This window comes from Hakea prostrata, chromosome 7 (genome assembly GCF_041222555.1).
Source record: "Hakea prostrata isolate BN-2017 chromosome 7, UWA_Hpros_2, whole genome shotgun sequence".
Taxonomy (NCBI): domain Eukaryota; kingdom Viridiplantae; phylum Streptophyta; class Magnoliopsida; order Proteales; family Proteaceae; genus Hakea; species Hakea prostrata.
Window position 1 is genome coordinate 36,288,601 of NC_142606.1, and position 22,445 is coordinate 36,311,045.

Genomic DNA, 22,445 nt, shown 5'->3' on the forward strand with positions numbered 1-22,445 from the left:
TTGGAAGTGGCTTCCCAACTGTAGAGTCGGCCCACATCTAATCTTATTTTACAAGCACGCATTAAGGGATTGATCACTTTTTGGACGCATCACAACCAAAATTTCCAAAATATATCAAAAATAAACCAATCCAAGTTTCACAAAAAAAAAAAAAGAAAAGGAAAAGAGCTCTACAAGAAAGAAAAAGGGTAAAAGTTCTCTCTCACCATACTTAGTCCAGCCATATTTACTTTTCCTTCCCAATCAAAAGTCTCACTTCTACTTCCCCTAAAAATGTGAACCATTACCTTTTCTTCTCCCCTAATATTTCAAAATGGCAAAAATTAGCTTTCTTTTTAATCGTTTTAATCAATTATGATGCTTTCTTTCTTTCTTTTCTTTCTTTTCTTTCTTTTTTCTCTTTTTCTTTTCTTTTCTTTTTTTTTTTTCTTATTTTTCTTTTCTCTATTTTTTTTAAATAATAATCCATTATAAGTGCCAAAGTGGTATACTTTTTTATTTTTTGCTTTTGTTCGTATTTATTAAATTGTCTATATGTATTTTTATTTTTATTTTTACTTATTGCACTCTCTTATAGGAATCTATTGAAAATACTTCGATGTATTATTTTCTTCTCTTTTCTTTTCTTTTTCTTTCTTTTTCTTTTTCTTTCTTCTTTTTTTTTTTCTTTTTTTTTTTTTTTTTTTTTTTTTTGTACTTCACTTGTAGGAACCCGTCTATTAAAACCGTCAAAATAGAGTCTGAAAAAAATTCCTCAAAAATTTCAGAAAAATTTACAAAAACAAAAAAGGAATACACCTAATCAGGTATAATAGATTTCATAGAAGTGGGAAAAAATGAAGCGGAAAAATAAAAGAAATGAGAAGAAATCACTTTAATCAATTAAAAGAGTAAAAATAGAGAATAGTTCGACGAATTTGAAATATCAAGAAAAAAAAGGAAATAATTCACTTTCTAGAGACTAAACTTTTTTTTTTTTTGGGGTAAACACTAGAGACTAAACTTTTAGCAGCAGAATAAGAGTAAATGGACAATAAGTAAAGGCAACAGAAGGAACAACCATACTTTTTCTGTAATGAAACATATCTCCAATGAATATTTGTACAAGGTAAATAATTAATTTAAAAAACCCCATCTATGAGTTCTGAATTTATATACAAATGAGTAATGAGAATGCATCTATTCCTAAATATCTGTAATGGGGTTTTTGCATCCCAAGTAATTGGTCTTCCTGCAAATCATATGTTGCTGGCTATTAGTCTTCTTGGTAATATACGAAGCTAGCTCTGTTGGGCTGAAAGAAGCCATCACCAGCATCACTATCCACTATGTTGAATGAAAAGAAGCAACAGAAAAATGAAAAAAAGGAACAAGAGTACAGGTGAGAATGAAAATGAGATCGCTAAAACCCAGTTCCAGACTTGGGAAGCCTGTTGCAATCTGCAGGGATCCATCCAATCTGCTGCTTCTCATTGTCATAAATCACCATTTTATTCCTCATGGAAGTATCTGCAAACAGAAAGTATTAGAAGGAAGATTAGCATTATCTTCAAACAGGGAGTTATTCATCTACAGGTTTTCAACTCTTAAAAAGACTTACCTCCAATGAGGTTGAGAGGATCTAGTCCGACTTCAGTGCCATTCAGGATTCCCAAACAAGCATTCCCTTTTTTCTGGGACAGATAGGATGAAGTGAGATTTTTATATCCTTGCTTGATATTTGGATTCTCATCTTAAAAGAGTAAAGAATTCAAGCACTTACAGAGATAATCAGATAAGATTCAGGGTCAATTTCTAGCTGAGCTTTCCTACTACCACCAAAGCTCAGTACTACAGAACTGAAGTATGTCTTGGCCTCGAGCACGGATCTAAATGCTTTTGCTCTCTTCCAACAAACAGGTAGTGTATGGTCATCAGCAGCTTCTCTCAGTGGCTTTCCAACCAAATCTTTCTTAATCTGAAAACAAAAATGTTATCAATGATTTCCTACACAAAGGTGGATCAAATGGAAACTCTAGAAGGGTTTAATGGTATCTAGAAAATATATCTTTTGAACCCACCATCGTGATCAAAGCTTGGTATGCCACAGAACTGAAATAGGTGTAGGAGCTCCCACTGTCAAACACTGTTCTAAGACCAGTGACACCAGTACGTTTCCCTCCATAACTGAGTTCAGCAGCACCAGGGGAGTAGTGTTTGCTGCAACAAAGAGTATATGAATTAAAAGTATATAAGAAACACAGAAGGGAAAAAAGGGAGTTTGAGGAGCTTTACTCAAAAGATGTAGTTGACATTGGTGTCCAAACAACCCCAGAAGAAGGTACAACCTCATCACCAAAGAAAAGGTACCCTCCATTGGTCCCACTCAAACAGTGGCCTATAACATTCTTTGTTAATCCCTGGTTTTTGAGCTGAGACATGATGCTGGATCCACCATTACCAAGGCCCAGTATTCCATCTGTGGGACACACAGATCCCTTACAGAAACCTTGCTGATCATAACCACATCTGCAATCGGAAACAATAAGAACCGGAAAAAAACCCATTTCTGACAAAGTTCAGAACAATGAAAATTTGACAACCACAGAGAGAGAGAGAGAGAGAGGGGTACCCAAAAGCCAAACTGGGTGTATGAACTGATCCATTGGTGAATCTAAGGGGGAAGACATCCCTGGTGAGGACACCAAGGGAGGAACCGTGATCGGCGTACTCAATGCTGTAGTCGCATTGCTCATTTGGATTGTTGCAGTCATTTGAATCAAGCGACTTACAGATTTGTTCCTTGCAGAATACCCAGTTATTCCTGGTGGGTTTGTAAAGAGGGTGAGGTACCTGTCCAGAATGTCAAAGAGAGCTCAAAAGCAGATCGATTGGTTGAAATAACTGTATTTCTTTTTATGATCAAATGAACGAATGAATGCAAGCGTTCATACCTTATCGCAGTGTCTACAAGGAGCATCACATTGGAGCCAAGTGAGGTCACTGCCTGTATCTAAATCAAGGTAGTAAGACCTGGGAGGGTTACCAATGTTGAAGGTCACATAATACAACCTGCAACCAAATACAACATGTTAAAGAACTAAATCAACACATCACTTTCGCAGGATTGAAACAAATAAAGAAAGCAAATGAGGTGATCGAACTAGGGGACTGCAAGCGGTTTCGAGAAATTGCAGTTCACCCACTGGCAGAACAAACGTGATGGAATTGGAACACAGAGAAAAAGATAATTCAATCAATGATCAAGTTCGACAAAAAAAAATTGCACAAGAAATCCAGCAAAGGGAAATGGTTCATCGAACACAAAACCCATATCAATCCACAAACCGAATCAGATAGTAAAACAAGTAAGAATTAATCAATTTTGATTTCAAGACAAATTCGTACCCATCTGGATATACATTTCCTTGAACACGGAAGATAACAGAAGAAGAGCCAACACCATTGCGAGAAGACGATGCTCCTTGCTTCTTTGTCTGCCACCAATTGGCTGCTAAAGAGCGATCCCAGCACGTTACCGATAGAACCAAGATGAGCATAACCCACCAAACCTTCTTCTCCATGGCAGTGATCTTTTCTATATCCTCTGTGCAATTTCTCCTGTTTTCCTGTATCGGAAAAACACACAGAGAATGCTCTCACTACTCGCAAGGATCAAAAAAAAAAAAAAAAAAAAGAAAGAGAAAGAGAGACAGACGCGTTTGAATATAATTACAAGGATTTGTCTGCGCTTGGAAGCTTCCTTAACGCGGGATTGCAGTCTTGGGTCGTCGGGACTAACGAGGGAGGTTTATTTGTGTGTGCGGCGTGCGCGTGTGTTCATATATATACAGGAGAAAATCAGATTTATTAAATTGAATAAAATCGGAAGAAGAACCTGGTTTTAGATTCTTTGTTGTGTAGATTTAAGTTGGGTCTTCCTTTCTTTAGATTGTATTTTTTGGTTAGAGATTCTTTAGATGGGTGTTGTTACTTGTTAATTTTTAAAAGATATGTTTAATGGTGAGGTTATTCCTTTCCACCTCCTGAGATGGGACTCTTAGGAGGGTTATGGGAAAAGTATTGAGTAACAAAAATCAAGTCTGATTCAAGTTACCTTTCAGATTTATTTTTTTATTTTTTATATTGATAAAGAGAGTGAACTATAAAAAGTATTTTACATCCTGTAGGGTCATTTCTTATAAGAGGAAAAGGAAACCTCCTTAGGAAGTCGGCTTAAGTATAGATTTAGTCTGTCTTAAATTTTAGAAAACATAAGAGTGGGTCTAATGTGTCATACCTTGACATGTGGGGATTTAAATCCTATGCGTCGAGGGCATGCAGCCACTGGATGCCCTACCCGTGGTCCTAGGATTGGTAGTTTGGTACCATGGACAATGCAACTTGTGGCATGTGTTCGAACGAATCCGCTACCCAGATGCAAAGGATCTCAATTCTATGGCCACTGGATGCCCTACCCGTGGTCCTTGGATTGGTTACTTGATACCATGGGCAATGCAACTAGTGGCATGTGTCCGAATGAATCCCCTACTCAGATGCAAATGATCTCAATTCTATGTGGGGCCTATGACCTAGGTGTCATCTATTTTTAAAGGACAGTTGATACCAAAAAAAAAAAAAATACAAAGGGAAACCGATGTAGAATCTAGGTCATCCTTTATCTAGGGAAAGATATGTGCTCTTCTAACACTTCTTTAACACAAAATAGAATGGAAACCACGTGAGATCTATGAGGGTCCTACTTCTGAGTTATTGTATCAGTACTCAAGAGGTGGGTCCCACCCCTCTTGTATGGGGAAACGTCAAGGGAGCACACATCTCTTCTTTGACTAAGAGGTGATCCGAACTTCATATACCACACATGTAAGTTGTATTGACCACCTTATCAGGTGGAGTGTATTTGATTCGTGTCCCTTTTCAGTACTGATACAATAAATTAGAGGTAGAACCCCTAGTAGATCTTACATAGTCCCCACACATATAGTAGGATTAAGAAGTCTCAGGGAAGCACGTATCTCTCCCTTAACGGGAGGGTGATCCAGACTTTATAGACCACACATGTAATGTGTGGGACTCATGCCCTGACATGTGGTGCATATTTGATCTGTATCCAATTTAAAGTGTTGGCAATACAACCTCCGGATGTAGCTGATCCCAACTAATAAAAAAGGTGATCATCTTTAAGACAAGGATAATGAAATTAAAAATTTTATTTGACATTTGACAAGTAATATGTACGTATATTTGGAGAGTCTTCTACTTTTTAGTTTAGATGATCTTCGAGAAAATAATTTTCTAAAATCACGATATTTATTCATTTATTTATTAAAGAGTGACAATCTAAAAGTGGGTTTAGCATAGGGTGCGAATCAAAACTCAATTCCATGGTAGGAAGGAAAGTTCTTTTTGGTCAACAGGAAGGAAAGTTCTTAGCACCTTCGTTTCCTTGTAGATTAAAAAACATGTTTTTTAAAGTTCTTGGTTTCCTTAAATTCAGTTGAATGATTACTCAAAAAGAAAAATAAAGACAATGTAACTAAGGAATCTTGGTAGGATTAATCCAGGGTCTAAGGTCAGCCCAAGATAAAAGATAAGGAAATTTAATAGAAATAGAAAGAGGGAAACATCAATTTACAATTACAAAGATCCTGCTGGGTCCACATGTTTTTGAGAAATATAAAGGTTTTTGAGGATCTATGATTGGGAGGTGAGGTTTTTAAAACAACCCAAAATTTTGAAGAGCTAGAAGGGCTGAACAAGAACCCATTCCATACATAATAGAGTAAATTTGAACTAGAAAGATTATAAAAGTTAAATTTCATCTTCTAGCAAAGTTTGAGTGGCTTTCCCTTGCTTTCCAGACCAGATATTCCGAATTACATGTAAATAAATCATGAACCGAGGAGAAACCACTAAAATAGATTGGATATGATTAATTTCAATTTGGTTTCGGATTTTTTTTTTTTTTTTTTTTTTTTTTTTTTTTTTTTTGCATTTTTGTTAAGAAAAGTAAACCATAAAAATTAGATTAGGATTCAAAATCAGACTTATTATCCTGACTCCGGTTCCTATATCCCCCGATATTCCTATTCTGAGAAGGGGAGGGGGCAAGAAAGGAATTTTATCTTATCAGTATTCGTAGGCAGGCCCACCTCATGAATGTATAGTGAAGGAGACGTAAAAATAAGACCATCCCAGAATACTAGTATCTATTATCTTAATGAGTACAAAACATGAACCTTTTTAATATTTGGTTGTCAAGTTTTGCATCTATGGTTTCAAATTTCGAATCAAACAAAAGCCACTTTCGCACCTTAAGGAGCCCTTTTGCTTTTGTTTTTCTTTACTTGGTATGTGAAACCCCTAAAGGTGACATCTTCTAAGCAAATGATTTGCCAAGAAAAGTAAGCATTTTTTATGTGTCCATCAAAAGCTATTGAAACCCTAAAAGGTGATCTTACGCTAGGTAAATGATTTGCTAAGGAAAGCAAGCATTTTGAGGGTTCGGCTTCTCTCAAGGGAGAATCTCCCAAGGAGTGCCCCGTAAGTTCTGAGAAGGCACCATTTGGACAATATAGATCCAAGGGCTAAGATTAAACTCCTATATTTTATTAAGGGAAACCTTAGTAAAGCGGTTAAAGGCCCGACCTCCCACGGGGAGGTCTTGGGTTCACACCCATTCGGCGGAATGACTGTTCAAGGAGGAGCAGTATAGACCGAAGCTCTACCTTAGTTTATTTTGTGTTTTCTGCATCTTTTTTTCTTGATTTCTTCCCTCCCTTTCTTCTAGTCTAAAGCTGCAACTAATACGCCATAAACAAAGTGCGCAAGCTAAGAGAGGTCTGCATACCAATAGCATACATTCCACTTCACTTCTTTAACAAGAGAATAGTACAGTAATGGAGACAAATCTATGTTTCATTAGCCACCTTTAGCGGGGACAAAACTGCCTTTGTAGCGATTGTTGTAAATATGTTTAAAACTTATTTTATATAAATATTTGTTTTAATTGTGTCTTTTATCCATGGTTTTATATTTGTCCCACATCGGGTTGAGAGGATCTGATTATATGGTTTATATATAGTAAGGGCCCATGTATTATTAATTTGTTTGAATCATGTTTTGACCCTGTCATGATTATATAGATATATATTAATATTAATATATCTATATGACCTGGGACTTGGGTTGTGGGCTTTGATCTAGAAGGCCCATTTTGTCATGGACCCTATTCTGAAAAGCATCTTCTTGGGTGATTACGTGGAGATGTCATTAGAGAGTCACTCTCCTGTAGGGAAGTTAGCTAGATAGGTACCTTCTTGAAGGGAGTTGAGCTGAAAGGTACCCTCAACAAAGAGAGGTGACCCTATCCTTTCACCCACAGCCTTTGGAGCTCTATATAAAGCCATTTCCGAGTTCATTCTAAGCATTGAATTTCTTCATCCTCTTTCTGTCTCTCTCTCCCTGTTGTTGTTCTGTCAAGCAGTGAACATTACCTGATACACCTGAAGTAACCTTTCTGGGGTGCAACCTTAAAGGTTGGGCTGACTGATCTTGGGGTGAAGACACTGTAGAACCCATATTGCACAAATTGGGGTGTCTAAATATCTTAAAGAAAGTACCTCTGGTACGTTTCAGCTCATTTGACAGTATTGTGAGAACAAGCGTTCAAGTATATTTGCAGATTCCTCAATAACGTTTCAACAGCGATTGTGCTAAAATGAAAAAAGCCCATAAGAGGTTCTCTCCACAGATCAAAGGCGTCACGGAGTAGTCCATTTCCCCCTCCCCCCCCCTCCTCTCTCTCTCTCTCTTAAAAAAGGGAGCAGGCTTCACAACGAGGAATGGTAGTCTCCACTCTTGTAGACTTGAAGGAAGATGAAAACAAAGAACTCCAAAGTAGGGTTTGGGTTCAAATCAGGTTTTAGGGTTTTACTTAGTTAATGAAAAGGTGTTTAATCTTAGCCCTTGGATTGGTATTGTCCACATGGTGCCAATGAGCGGTGATGAGCACATTTATGTGTGAAATCTTAGAGCATAAAACATGCATTTTATACACTCAAACCATAACTACATTTTATTTTATGTTGTTTTTGCAGATTTAGAAATTTTCAGGATTTAAGTAAATATTTTGAGTTTTTTGTATGAAACATGCAATTTTACACATCAAGAAGTCGAATTCAAATTCTCAAATGCAAAAAAGAATTGATTTGGAGTATGATGAGCTAAAGATGCAATTATGGGACAAGAATATCTTAGAAATAAAAAATAAAAAAAAAAAACCAATTTTGATCTACGGTTGAGATTAGTTAGGATTTTTATTTTAATGTTACTTTATTTTAATTAAAAAAAAAAAAATTAATGTATGTACATGACCTACAAGTAGTCAAACATTATGATTTTCTATTTTTTCTATTGGTTTTCTAGAATATTTTATTTATTTCCTTGATTATTTTTCTCTCACTCTCCCCACTTTCTATTTCTCTTACTTTATTATTTTATTTTTTTCCTTTAATTAACTCACATTGTTTTCTCTCCCTCTTTCTTCTCCACCTTATAATGCCATCTTTATTTTATTTTTTTCCCCCACTCATTCGCTCTCTGTCTTTTTCTCTCTCTCCCCTCTCTCTATATTCCTTATTCTCCATTGTCAAACTAATTTTTTTCCTTTGGTCTTTTTAACTCACATTTTCTCTATTTATTCAATTATCATTTTATTTTCTTCTTTTTTTCCTTTTAATTACCTTATTTTTACTCGATTCACTATTCCCTATAAATACCCTTCTTCTCTTAAACTTAGGTTATATTTTTTTTTTCTCTTTAGTTTGTTTAGGTCTCCTACATTTTTTTTTCTTTTTAGTTTGTTTAGGTCTTCTATACTTTTTTTTTTTTTCTTTCTTCTTTTTAGTTTGTTTAGGTTTTCTCCAGTTCTTTGATTGTTTTGTAGGTTTCAGTTTTATTAGATTCAATGTTTAGATTTAATTTTTCTATGTAATGCAATGATTACTCAAATTATTTAGTTTCTTTTATGTAAGTGTATTGGATCAATGCAATTTCAATTTAAATTTTAGGCTTTATGTTTCAAGTTTCAATTTCCAAAAGAATTTGTTTTTCTCTGAGTCTAGTAATTGCAGATTTGGATCATTCCAGATCTGATTGTTAGGGTTGGTTAAGATTTGAATCAATCGTTCAATGTTTTTTTTGTTATTCAAGATTCAATGATGCAAGTAAGTAGCTTTCGTCAATAATATTTTATCTCACCTCCATTCCCGCTTCTATCTATCCTTCCATATTCTTAACTTAAGATTTCATTTTCATTATTTATTTCTTGTTTTCTTATCTCTTTGTGTCCTTATTAAAGATACCTACAGTTGTGCCTTTTTACTTAAGATTTCCTTTTCAATATTTATTTCTTGTTTTCTTATTTCCCTGTATCCTTATTAAAGATACCTACAGTAATGCCTCTCTTTGGTTAAAATTCCCTTTTTACTCTTTTTTTTTCTTCAGCAGTTCTTTCTTTTATATCCATAACCCCTATCAGTGGAGTGCAAGCCACCACAAAGGGTCCATGATCAAAATCAACACTCGAATCACCTCCCTTTTCTTTATTTATTTTTCTATTGTGATCAATTTTTATTATTGTCTTTATATTTATGCATTTTTATTAGATGATGAATAGCTAGGTTGTGTCTATTTTTATTTTTACTTCCACCTCGATAGCATTAGACGTATGTGTTAGGACCCTTTACTTAGATCTGCTAATTTAGTTTAACTAATTAGTTAAAAAATTGAATCCTCGTACTCTCATATTACCATCAAGATGTTAAATTTTAAAGTGATATTCTCCCTAAGATCGACTTGTTAGCTACACAATACCATGCGCTTGCGGTTAATTTTATTTCCAAACAAGTGGCACTCTTTAAGAGATATTCTCTCTAGAGAGGAGTCAAACCCGGCATTTTGATGCATATCTCAGAAGTTATTGGAATTATACAGGTCTACTTATTCTAAGCAAATGATTTGCAAGGAAAAATAAGCATTTTGATATTTTTCTCATAAGTTTTCAAACTTACTATATGGGGTTTGAAGAATATGTGTTTCTTTCCCTCTTCTTTCGGCTTTGTTTCTAGTATTATATTCATTTTTAAAACACATTCTAGAAATTAAAAAAAAAAAAGAAACTAAAATTTGAAACAATTAATTCTAACTTCGATAAAATGTTATTTTTCTTGGTGAGAGGAGGAGTGGAGGGGGATGTACAAAAAAGAGTTTGCACAGATTGTTCAAAAGCTCTTGCTGCCTACAAAGAGCACTATTTGCTGTCATATATATATATATATATATATATATATATATATATTAGTAAATTTATATACGTGCAAATGCACGTGACCATATATGAAGGATTAAGAGAGTGTGATCTCTGAAATTATTTTATGAAATATCTCGATATGCAATAAAATAAAGACAAACGTAAGAAAAGAAGCGATCATTTTCTAGGAAGAATGGTATGTATCCCAATTAAAGGAAAGATAAAGCCTTGCCTTCTACGGTGTCTCTCTCTCTCTCTCTCTCTCTCTCTCTCTCTCTCTCTCTCTCTCTCTCTCTCTCTCTCTCTCTCTCTCTCTCTCTCTCTCTCTCTCTCTCTCTCTCTCTCTCTCTCTCTCTCTCTCTATATATATATATATATATATATATATATATATATATCATATATATCATACTACTATATATATATGTATGAACTCATAAAGTTTGAACCAAAGACACAGCTACATTTCGTTTCTCACAAATACCCTTTTGTATTCAATCAGTTAGATATTTGAATTAGTAATAAATGATGTCTAAAATTATAAATTTAAAATATTGAATTAATTTAAATTTTCAATTTCTCCATTTTTTTTTCATTTGTCAATAAATCATTAATTGTTGGTGAAAGAATACTGAATACCGAAAGCTCATAGAAAAAAGAAACGCTTTATGCCCAAAACACGTAGGAAGAGGAAGAGTTTCTTAAATTTCAATGTTACAGTAATACTGAGCTTAATTAATTGAAACCCATAGTTCTAGGCAATGAAGAAGAAGCGTATTGACCAGAAAAGTAAAAAAAAGAAAAAAAAGAAAAAAAAAGGGGGAAAAAATGGAAGATGAAACGATGGGGCGCATACCAGTCCCAAATGCCAAAGGGGAAATGCGAAAACAATATACACAAATCCCCGCCTCCTGTATAATTTTCTCTCCTTGGCCGACCCCTTTATTTCTGCCACACAGCCCTTAAGCAGCAGTGGAAAGGTGATTCATTTACAAGGTTGAAGCTCTGTTGGAGAAAGAAAAGAAAAAGAATGGAATTTATATGATCTTAGCGGACAACGTCTTCTGCAGATGCCATTCCGACCCTTCCTTTAAACCGATTTGCTCCGATGCTCGAAGTTAGACTTGAGGATTTCGAGCTATTCGCAATTGACCGTCTTCGGGGTATGCTTGTCCTATGTCTAACACATATATTCTTTTCATTTGAGATTTTCTGCCACTGCCAAGCTTCGATTGTTTGTAAGCTTCCCAGTCTATGGTTGAAATCTAGGGTTTATTCAAGACATGGAGACTTTCAAGATAAAGAATTTCTGGAGCGTTATACTGGAATTGGTACTGTTTATGCACTGAAAATCAGGACCTAGAATCAAAGATCAGGGAGGCAAACTTTTGCTTTTGCTTTTGCTATTGTGCAATTTACAACTGCTGGAAGTGCTGATATTATAACCTCCTTGGTAAATCGGCAATTGTATTATGGAACTACTTATCTGAAGGTTTGGGATGTAGAACGTGATATAGTACCTGATATAGAATAAATAAAATGGCTCGAACCAGTTCAGATAAACCCAGGTCGGACCAAGTTGAATAAACCCAGGTCGAACCAGTTCGGATACACCTAGGTCGAACAGACCAAGTCAAGGTCGGTTATACAAGCGTAAAGGCAGGATAAGAAAGTGAATCCTAGTAGATTGATAACCGAAGACAAAGTATTCGACTGGGACTCAATAACTCATATTTGAGTAGGACTCAATCACTAAAGTTCGTATTGTAGTCCACGTAATGTTTTAGTTCGAGACGAACTTATACGTAGAAAATCTATAAAAAGGTAAGGGAGCACAAGAGAAAAGTACGCTGAATAGAACTATCACTATTCGTATTATTATTGTTCATTACTTTCTTGTCTTCCTTAGTCGGATTCCTAACTAGATCATTGGAGGTGAAAACTCGACCTCCACGGTCGAGCTCATTCTTGTAGATTCATCCGACTGAAGGGACGAACAGGATTGTGCAGCAACAATTGGCGCCGTCTGTGAGAACCTTTGACCAAAAATCCATCATGAAAACCAGATCAGGGTTATTGACAAGCGACGGATCTGAGGGAGAGAAGGAGGTTGATCAGGGCAAAAATCCACAGGGAATTGATATAATTCTCGAACCTCAAATTCAGCAAGATCCTCCAACTCTTTCAGACCCTCCAACAAATCAATTTGCTACAATGCATCAAGTGGACAAAATTCAGAAGGAACAATCTGAACTCAGGAAAGAATTCTCATCCCTAAGCGAGTTGGTCAGAATGGCCATGCAACATATAATCGCTCCCAGAGCAGATCCTCAGAATAAGCAAAAAACTCCTGAGGAAGGCAACAACAGCCGACCATCCATGCTCGACCAGGATATTGGACCATCCCAAAAAGAGGAGAAGAAGAAGACAAAAAAATCCCGAGCTTCAAAGGGAGCTATTCTCGAACAAAAGTCTCCAATCAACGATGACGAAGATCGAGGAAGCAGCTCGGATCCAATCCGGAATCCAAAAGACAAAAAAAGCCATAATGGTCCAGACAAGTGAGACAAAGAGATGAACAAACGAATCACCGAATTGGACGAGACGGTCAAAAAGTTGAAGAATCCTGGCAAAGATGAGCTATATGCCGTCCTAAAAGAAGATCCGTTCATCAAAAGCATCTCGGAAGCAGAGATGCCGAAAGGCTTCAAGTGCTCCGCTTTTACTGCTTACGACGGATCACGATGCCCAAAGCGTCACATCACACATTATAAGTCCGTTATGTCTACTTTTAGACATAGTGAAGCAGCCATGTGCCAAAGTTTTCCTGCTTCACTAGTTGGAGCAGCGTTAGACTGGTACTCGACACTTCCAAATGGCTCAGTCAAAAGCTTCGACCATCTAGGTCGGACTTTCCTACTATGATTTCAAAGCGGAGTAGAAACCAAAAAGAGGGAGGATACCTTGTTCGCTATAAAACAAGGGCGAATGGAGTCCATTCGAGACTTCCTGGCGAGATTCAATAATCTGACCATGCAGATTGAAAATCTAGACGAGAAGATAGCTTTCCATGCCCTATACCAAGGACTCAACCATGAGGGCCTACTCGAGAGACTCTTGCTAGATATGCCAAAAACGTATGATGATCTCAGAGAACGATGCCACAAACAAGCAGAGATATCAGAAACAATTGAATCTCGAAAGAAGGAGCATCCAACCACTGAGGCAAGAACACACAAAGAAAAACACCAACTAGTCAGGAAACCGACCATAGACCCGACTAGGGATGGTCGACCTGATCAAGGAGGGGCATCAGCTATGAGAAGATCGGATATCCTAATGCAAATATCAAGGAATTCTCAAGTGGCCCAGCAAACTGTATTCCCGACCAAATGAGCGGGATAAAAGCAAATATTGTGAGTTTCTCAAGGATCACGGACATTGGATAGATGACTGCTGACAATTAAAAATAGAGATTGATAGAATCATATCTCAAGGGCAGCTCACAAAATACCTCCATCCTACCCAGCAGGTAAAAAGCAAGAAGAAGAAATAAGGAAAGAGTGAGATCTCCGAGCAGAGAAAGATACCAAAACAAGAGCCGAGCAAAGGGCAGAGAAAATCAAAGCCGACCACCAATATTTATAGTGTTCAGTGGTCCAACAGAAAAATCAGCTCGGCAAGCTAAAAGAAAAGCGCGTTACATAGGATATGCCGAGCTCGAAAAGCCAACTGGAAAGGTTATATTAGAACCTATCACCTTCTCAGCCAAAGACATGGAAGGAGTGAGCACTCCTCATGATGATGCCCTAGTCATCAAAGTCATCCTAGCAGGAATGGAGGTCCACAGAGTCCTAGTCGACACAGGACCTTCCGCGGATATCTTTTCTCTGGAAGTCTTCAGAAAGTTATAGCTCGATGAAAACATGCTCATCCCATGTGGCACACACCTATATGGTTTCACAGGGTCGTCAACTCGAGCAGAAGGAACTGTCAGACTGGACCTCCGAATCGGCAAATACCCTAGAGACAGACTCATTCAGTCAAATTTTATGGTCGTCCGAGACTTATCTGCATATAACCTAATCTTGGGATGACCAACCCTTGTCGCTCTAGAGGCAGTAGTTTCATCCTTACACATGAAGATGAAATTTCCTACTAAAAAGGGCATAGGAGAATGCTCTGCCGATCAGAAAGGAAGTCGACAAAATTACGCCAACTACATGAGAAAAAGAGCAAAAATAAGCGCGACAAGCAAGATCAAACTGAATTCAAAAGACTGGAGAAGATCAGACTGAATTCAGGGATGATAGAGATGAAAAAACCATGCAAAGAATCGAACCAGTAGAAAATTTGGAGAAGATCAGACTAAATTCAAAAGAAGATTAAGGAATGATGATCGGAGTAGAGCAAGAGAAAGAATTCAAAGCCAGTCTGACAAAATTTCTCCAAGAAAATTCAGACGTCTTCGCCTGGTTGGCCGAAGACATGCCCGGAATAGACAGAAGAGTAGCCGAGCACAAATTGAATATCGACCCTCATACAATACCAGCAATTCAAAAAAGAAGAAAATTTTCCCTAGACAAGCATGAGGCTATCCAAACATAAGTGCGAAGCTAAAACTATCTTGGATTTATCAAACCCATTGATCACCCAACTTGGCTGGCCAATGTGGTGATGGTGAAAAAAGCAAGCGGAAAATGGAGGACGTGCACGGATTATACCGACCTCAATAAAGCTTGTCCAAAGGATTGTTATTGTCACATCCACCCAGCCGGTACCACATTTGGAATACCCGGGATGTGATCCACAGTCCAAGGATCAATGATCTGAGGTCCATGCCTCCCACATACACGGTAACACAATCATGAACAGTAATAATCAATGGTAAAAACAGCTAATATCAAATATCATGAATAAGACAAGATTAACTAAATCAGAGTGCGGAATATAGATAATAAATAAGGTATGATCAAAATCATAAAGGGTGAGAAGGTGTGGTAGTCACCCTCTCAGAGCAGCGGAAAAGTATTAAATCAAGTTAGTTACATATCCAAGTATCACCGGAATAATTCAAAGACACGTTAATTAAAAAATCCAAGGTTCCACAAATACACCAGGGGAATGGGGCACTATGCTAGGGTTTCTTCTATACTAATGGTAGTCTCCTCAACAGTACGGATGAAGTAAACCCAGCGTTGCCGCTCCCGCACAACTGTGGGGCTAACCCTGGTGCGAATAATAATCCTCCTCGGCTCCAATATACGAATCCTCACCGACGCCACTACCCGGAGGGTAGTATGTGGAATCATAGTCCGCCTCATAGGAGGTGCCATCGTAATCTTCAGTACCTGGAATGTAATCTAAAACATTTGCACAAAAAGAATGAGTTCGAAGAACTCAGCAAGGAAGTTATTCCATAATTAGAAATCATACACATTCAGAGCATATAATAATGCAATGTGATATGGAACATATGATGCAGATATGAGCCTAACTCTATGAATGCTGGTCTCTAAGGTGACATGCTTTGAGTCATAGCACCGTACTTCTTTGGGTCGTCAGTCACTCTCCCATTTCCATATCTTGGGAATGCCCGGGGAAGATCGGTAAAGTCATAAAAAACCATGGTAAGGGGATCGGTCACCGCTCTCTCACATCACCATTTGGTCAAGTACTGGTGCATGTCACAGTAAAGCCTAGCCCAATGCAAGTCATCTACTCGATCGGTCAAGTCGATTCAGATACGTCCATTCCTCGCACCCGGCGATCCTTTCCGGTATCCTTCACACTAGAGTCAGAGAAATCCCGGATTTAGGACTCATCAACCCTATTGGTCATCCACATATAGTAAACGGGAAGCTCTCACGTCCTCTCACGGATTGGTTACCGGTCTTGAGCGCCCGTGAGCCCAAGTCTATCCATATGCAACTCTACCAATAAATGGCCCCTTTCAAGTATCCATAGCATGGTTTATGTCCCCTACCGGATTGGCTACCGGCCTAGAGCGCCCATCCAACCATACATTACCACGGGTTGTTCGGTCTCAATGCCCTTCCGATTCGGGTCTGACACGACAAGGATGAACCTAGCCACACAACTAGACAATCCTATGTATGTCATCCAATAACTCGGGAGAGTGTCGATAGGCACCATCGGAGAACATCCCATACTATTCCCTCCGATGCCCAAGGACAGAAGTGTCAGTAGGACACCCTCCAATCCCAAGTCATACGTAAGCAATCACACATCAAATCTCATCATTTCTCATGCATCCAATGCATATTCATAATAGAAATCAAATCATGATATTGAAACGAATCATTATAAACATAAGCAAATCAAAATGATAAAGTAACACAACAAATGTATAAAGATTTAAATGTTACTGTTCTAACACATACGTAACAATATCATAATGATTGAAAGAAATTTAGGGATTTCATTCTTTGAATAAAGCACAGTTCAATATTTGATGACTTATATGTTTATGGATATAACCATCCTTACCTTGGATAGGTTGATGATGAATTGAGAATACCAAAAATAGTCCAATAGAATTGTTAAGGCCCTAAACAAACATCAATAATAAGTTAGAAAAGAAGTCGGGAAGATCGGATGTCATTTGAGTCAAAATCGACCAAGGTTGTTTTGTCAAGCAACAACTTTGGTCAATGGTATCGACCAAAATGATCGACCAAAATAGTCCTCGGGCAGAATAGTGGATTTTGGGGATTTTGGTCCGAAATGAGTCTTCCGGTGTTCGGATCAATCTGAAACTTGGAGGCATACTTAACAACAGTAGTAGGACACTATAAATCAAGGAATTAACCCAATCCAATGTCTAATTAAAAAGCCCCAATTTGAGCTATCAAGTTCAAGTGATAAACATCATGGCATGAGTTGGAATTGATTGCATTGGTGAGGAATAGCATGCAATAGCTAGAGGAACTAATAGAAATTCGATTGGAATCATATGGCAATGTTAAACATGAACATAATACACTCTATAGCTCAGTTTGATATCAAATGGTATGATGTTAATAGGTAAATCATGGAATACATATACTAGGCATGAGATATAAGCATTAGCATCAATGAATGGCTAAGGGGATCATGGATTGAGCATGAGTAGGCATTTGGAGTGGTGGTTGCAAGGTTGCAGCACCATTCCAAATGTCCCATCAGCAAGATGACAATAGAAAAGAGTAGAAAATGGTAGGGTAGAGAGTGGAATGAAGAGTCATACCTTAGTGTGGAAGATGAAGACAAGAATTAATGATAAACTAAGTGTCTTTGATGAGATACCCTTCACACTAACCAAGGAGCTGCTTTGGGAAGCTCTCCCCACGTTCCCAGGTGAGAAAAATGATTGCAAAAGGCTCAAGGCTCGAGGTCATATTAAATAGAAAAGGAATATTCCATGGAATCATTAACTTGGCAGACTGGGACATTTTGGTCGATGGTCCTTGGTCGATGGTATCGACCAAAATGATCGACCAAAATGTTTTCAGCAGAAAACTCAGGTTTAGAACAGCAACTTCAAGTAGGGATTTGAAAGGCTATACAAGGTCAAATTGAGTGAGGTTTTCTTCCACAATTCAATCAAGAAGTCTAGTTTCGGGGAATACCTTCGGATTGTGCACAGGAGGTCATTTGGTACATCAACCATATTAATCTTCTCCGATGTGCAGACTTTCCTTAAACACTAACAATGCATTTAAGCAAGGGTATCATTGTCAATGTCCATGGGCTCGGTCTCCAAATCATGATCATCAATCAGAATGGTCCATAAATCTCTTCTTCCACCGCTTCGGGTCCTCGGACCTGAATACAACAGTGGATCCGGGTCAGGGTCAAGGTTAGAATAGGGCTGGATATTACAGTTATCCTTTGCCAAGGATAGATCTACTAATTGATGCAACTGCAAATCACAAGATGCTGAGTCTCATGGATGCCTACTCGGGGTATAATCAAATTCTGATGAATCCAGATGATTAAAAGCATACAGCATTCATGACCGATAGGGATAGTTATTACTACAAAGTAATGCCCTTCGGTTTGAAAAATGCAGGAACAACTTATCAAAAAGCAGTTAACAAAATATTCGAGCACCAAATAGGCAAAAACATGGAGGTGTATGTTGATGATATGTTGGTCAAAAGCACATCTCACTCCGACCACCTCCAAGATCTAGCAGAGGTATTTGACATACTTTGCACATACAAAATGAAGCTCAACCCAGAAAAGTGTGCTTTTGGGGTATCATCAGGAAAGTTCTTGGGGTTTATGGTATCCCAAAGAGGGATAGAAGCCAACCCAGAAAAGATTAAGGCCATACAGGAGATGAAACCACAAAAAAGCATCAAAGAAATTCAGAGTCTCACTAGTCGGGTTGCAGCTTTAAACAGATTCATTGCCCAATTAGGGGAAAGGTGTTTCCCTTTCTTTCAAAGTCTGAAGAATATAACCAAAAAGGGAGTACCATAATGGAGCAAAGAATGTCAGCAGGCTTTCGAACAACTAAAAGAGAAGCTGGGTACCCCACCCTTACTTGTACGACCGACCACTGGAAAAGAATTGATCGTCTACTTGGCCACATCACCTATAGCCGTTAGTGCGGTGCTCGTACAAGAGGAAGAAAAACAACAAACCCCTGTCTACTACGTGAGCCATGTACTCCTTGATGCTGAAACAAGATATCCAGAGGTAGACAAGCAAGCTTTGGCCCTGGTCGTAGCAGCCAGAAAGCTAAGACCATATTTTCAATCACATCCTATTGCAGTATTGACAAACTTTCCTCTAAAGAAAATACTACACCGGCCTGATATGGCCGGAAGACTAGTATCGTGGGCAATTGAGTTAAGCGAACATCAAATCGAGTTCCGACCACGACCAGCTATTAGAGCTTAGGTCCTTGCTGATTTCATCCTCGAAACATCAGAACCAGAGCATACGCAAGAAGAAGAGGCTGCTTCCAAAAGTATCAACAGATGGATACTTTCGGTAGATGGATCTAGTAACGCACAAGGAAGTCGAGCAGGATTGCTCTGAATAGCCCAGGGGGTTTCCAAATACGATATGCATTACACTTCAAATTCAGAGGCAGAATATGAAGCATTAATTGCAGGTCTTCACCTAGCAAAAGCCCTTGATATCCAGAACATAGAAGTCAGGAGCGACTCACAACTGGTGGTGAATCAGGTAAACGGGCTATATGAAGCAAAGGAAAAGAGGATGAATAGATATCTGAACATGGTCGACCAGTACCGACCAAACTTCAAAGACATCCAAATCAAACAAGTCCCTTGAGCAGAAAATGAGCAAGCCGACGCTCTATCCAGATTAGCTACGGATGACATGGACGCAGAACCAGTCGAATATATGGAAGAGCTTCAATTTCCGAGCATAAACTTAATCGACTAGATGCACGTGCAAACCAAGCAGGGTTGGATGACTCCCATAGTCCATTATCTGGAAAATGACTTAATACAAGAAGATTTGAAAGAAGCTAGAACTATAAAGCAGAGAGCAGCCAGATACACTATCAGAAATGACAAGTTGTATAAAAAGTCTCTGACCCGACCATTATTACGATGCGTAGAGGCTCCGGAAGCAGCTCTCATCTTAAAGGAAATTCATGAAGGAACCTGTGGAAGTCATATAAGAGCTAGAGTGCTAGCAGACAAGGTAATAAGGCAGGGGTATTATTGGCCCACACTACAAGAAGATGCAAAAACATACGTTCGAAAGTGTGACAAATGCCAGGTACATGCCAACATACCTCATGCCCCTACAATGCCCTTAACATCAACACTCTCTCCAATTCCCTTCTATAGATGGGGAATAGACCTGGTAGGAAAATTACCAAAGGCGACAGGAAGCAGAGAATACCTGGTAGTGGCGATAGACTACTTCACTAAATGGGTTGATGCCGAAGCTCTGGCATCCATTATTACCGACCAGATGAAAAAGTTCGTCACACATAATATCATGTATCAGTATGGTATCCCAAAGATCATTGTCACCGACCACAGCAAACAGTTCAAAAAATTCTAAGTTTGAACGATTTTGTAAAGAGCAGGGTATTAAACATCGTTGGTCTTCTATAGCATATCCACAAAGTAATGGTCAAGTAGAAGTTACCAACAGATCAATGCTCGAAGGATTGAAGAAAAGATTGGATCAATCCAAAGGCAGATGGGTAGAGGAGCTTCCTAAAGTTCTTTGGTCTTATCAAACTACTACTAGAACGACCACCAGCGAATCACCATTCCGACTAGCGTATGGAAGCGAAGCTCAGATTCCCATGGAAGTTAAAGTCGGATCTATCAGAGAAGAAGAATTCAATGAAGAAGCAAACATTGAAGGAATGAGGACAAGCATAGATTTCATTGAAGAAATCAGGGATAAAGCACAGTATCGTCTGAAAGAATATCAAAGACGCATTGCGACATATTACAATGCGAAGATTAAACCATGACAATATCTCCCTGGAGATCTAGTCCTCCGAAAATTGTCTACTTCTAATCCCACAAAATCAAGGAAAGCTAGCTCCGAACTGGGAAGGACCATACATTGTAGTACAACAGGTTGCCCCTGGAGCATACAATCTGCGAGATTCAGAAACCGAGCAACTAATACCTCAGACCTGGAACTCGAACAACTTGAGGAAATACTATAAATAGTATAGTATATACCCCTCATCAAATTTTCTAAAATCCTAGTCCCTTTTTATTTTTAGACATTCATGTCATAGTCTTCGATTTAGACACTTTGAATTTTTTACGGAATTGAATAAAGTTTTTGAAGTTTTGCCAATCCATTGCATTTCCAAAACATATCATCATAGCTCAAATCAAAATACAGAGCTAAGATGATCGGGGAGTAGAGACAGGAATCGAACATCAAAAAGACCTAAGATACTTAGGCATCAAAAATATCTAAGCTCCTTAGGCATCAAAAGGACCTAAGATACTTAGGCACAAAAAGACCTAAGCTCCTTAGGCATCAAAAAGACTTAAGATACTTAGGCACAAAAAGACCTAAGATCCTTAGGCACAAAAAGACCTAAGATACTTAGGCATCAAAAAGACCTAAGATACTTAGGCACAAAAAGACCTAAGATCCTTAGGCATAAAAAGACCTAAGCTCTTTAGGCATCAAAAAGACCTAAGATACTTAGGCACAAAAAGACCTAAGATCCTTAGGCACAAAAAGACCTAAGCTGCTTAGGCACAAAAAGACCTAAGCTCCTTAGGCATCAAAAAGACCTAAGCTCCTTAGGCACAAAAAGACCTAAGTTCCTTAGGCATCAAAAAGACCTAAGCTCCTTAGGCACAAAAAGACCTAAGCTCCTTAGGCATCAAAAAGACCTAAGCTCCTTAGGCACAAAAAGACCTAAGCTCCTTAGGCATCAAAAAGACCTAAGCTCCTTAGGCACAAAAAGACCTAAGATCCTTAGGCACAAAAAGACCTAAGATACTTAGACAAACGACCAAAAGACCTAGGAAATCACTAGGCAACAAAAACCGACCTACTAATGTCGGAAACAAAAGACCTAAACTCCTTAGGCACTAAAAGACCTGAGCTCCTCAAGCACAAAAAGCCCTACGCTCCTAAGGCACAAAAAGCCCTAAGCTCATTAGGCACAAAAAGCCCTAAGTTCCTTAGGCAGAAAAAGCCCTAAGATCCTTAGGCATAAAAAAGACCTAAGTTCCTTAGGCATTAAAAGACCTAAACTTATTAGGCACTAAAAGACCTGAGCTCCTCAGGCACAAAAAGCCCTACACTCCTAAGGCACAAAAAGCCCTAAGCTCATTAGGCACAAAAAGCCCTAAGTTCCTTAGGCAGAAAAAGCCCTAAGATCCTTAGGCGTTAAAAGACCTAAACTTATTAGGCACAAAAAGATCACAAGTTTACCAAATCTACAAGCAACCAACTCTTTTGTTCGGGAAGGCAGAATCATCAAAGGACCAAAACCCTTAAACAAAAATAAACACGTCTATTCCAAACAAGCAGAGATTACAAAAAAGAGAATTGTAAGAAGGACCAAAATGGTCATACATATGGAAAACAACATATACAAAGACCTAGTCGTTTTTCTTCTGGTTGGATCCATCTTTGACAGCAA

General features: G+C 38.1%; 2 protein-coding genes across 3 annotated transcripts; one reads left to right on the forward strand and one right to left on the reverse strand.

Annotated features, from left to right (window-relative positions):
- Positions 1-1,008: 1,008 nt before the first annotated feature.
- On the reverse strand, positions 1,009-3,778 carry LOC149010998 (aspartic proteinase Asp1-like). 2 transcript variants are annotated; one of them, XM_089161826.1, is made up of 9 exons: positions 3,698-3,778; positions 3,388-3,608; positions 2,934-3,051; positions 2,612-2,832; positions 2,275-2,508; positions 2,061-2,199; positions 1,763-1,957; positions 1,601-1,673; positions 1,009-1,509 (listed from the first exon to the last, which is right to left on the reverse strand). In XM_089161826.1, the coding sequence occupies exons 2-9, from the start codon at positions 3,561-3,563 to the stop codon at positions 1,403-1,405; spliced, it is 1,263 nt and encodes a 420-aa protein (XP_089017952.1). In that variant the 5' UTR covers positions 3,564-3,608; positions 3,698-3,778; the 3' UTR covers positions 1,009-1,402. The 2 variants fall into 2 exon arrangements, with proteins under 2 accessions (XP_089017952.1, XP_089017951.1); XM_089161825.1 differs by having other exon boundaries at positions 1,010-1,509; positions 3,716-3,778.
- Positions 3,779-19,393: 15,615 nt separating this feature from the next.
- Positions 19,394-20,795, forward strand: LOC149010999 (uncharacterized). Its single transcript, XM_089162538.1, has 2 exons — positions 19,394-19,516; positions 20,397-20,795. The coding sequence occupies exons 1-2, from the start codon at positions 19,394-19,396 to the stop codon at positions 20,793-20,795; spliced, it is 522 nt and encodes a 173-aa protein (XP_089018664.1).
- The last annotated feature ends 1,650 nt before the right edge of the window (positions 20,796-22,445 follow it).

Coding starts and splice junctions, on each gene's coding strand:
- LOC149010998 (XM_089161826.1), bottom strand. CDS start 3,563: ATGGAGAAGAAGGTTTGGTGGGTTATGCTCATCTTGGTTCTATCGGTA. Junction 3,052..3,387: donor GGAAATGTATATCCAGATGG/GTACGAATTTGT, acceptor ATTTGGTTGCAG/GTTGTATTATGTGACCTTCA. Junction 2,200..2,274: donor ATGTCAACTACATCTTTTGA/GTAAAGCTCCTC, acceptor TCTTTGTTGCAG/CAAACACTACTCCCCTGGTG.
- LOC149010999 (XM_089162538.1), top strand. CDS start 19,394: ATGCATTACACTTCAAATTCAGAGGCAGAATATGAAGCATTAATTGCA. Junction 19,517..20,396: donor CACAACTGGTGGTGAATCAG/GTAAACGGGCTA, acceptor TGTAAAGAGCAG/GGTATTAAACATCGTTGGTC.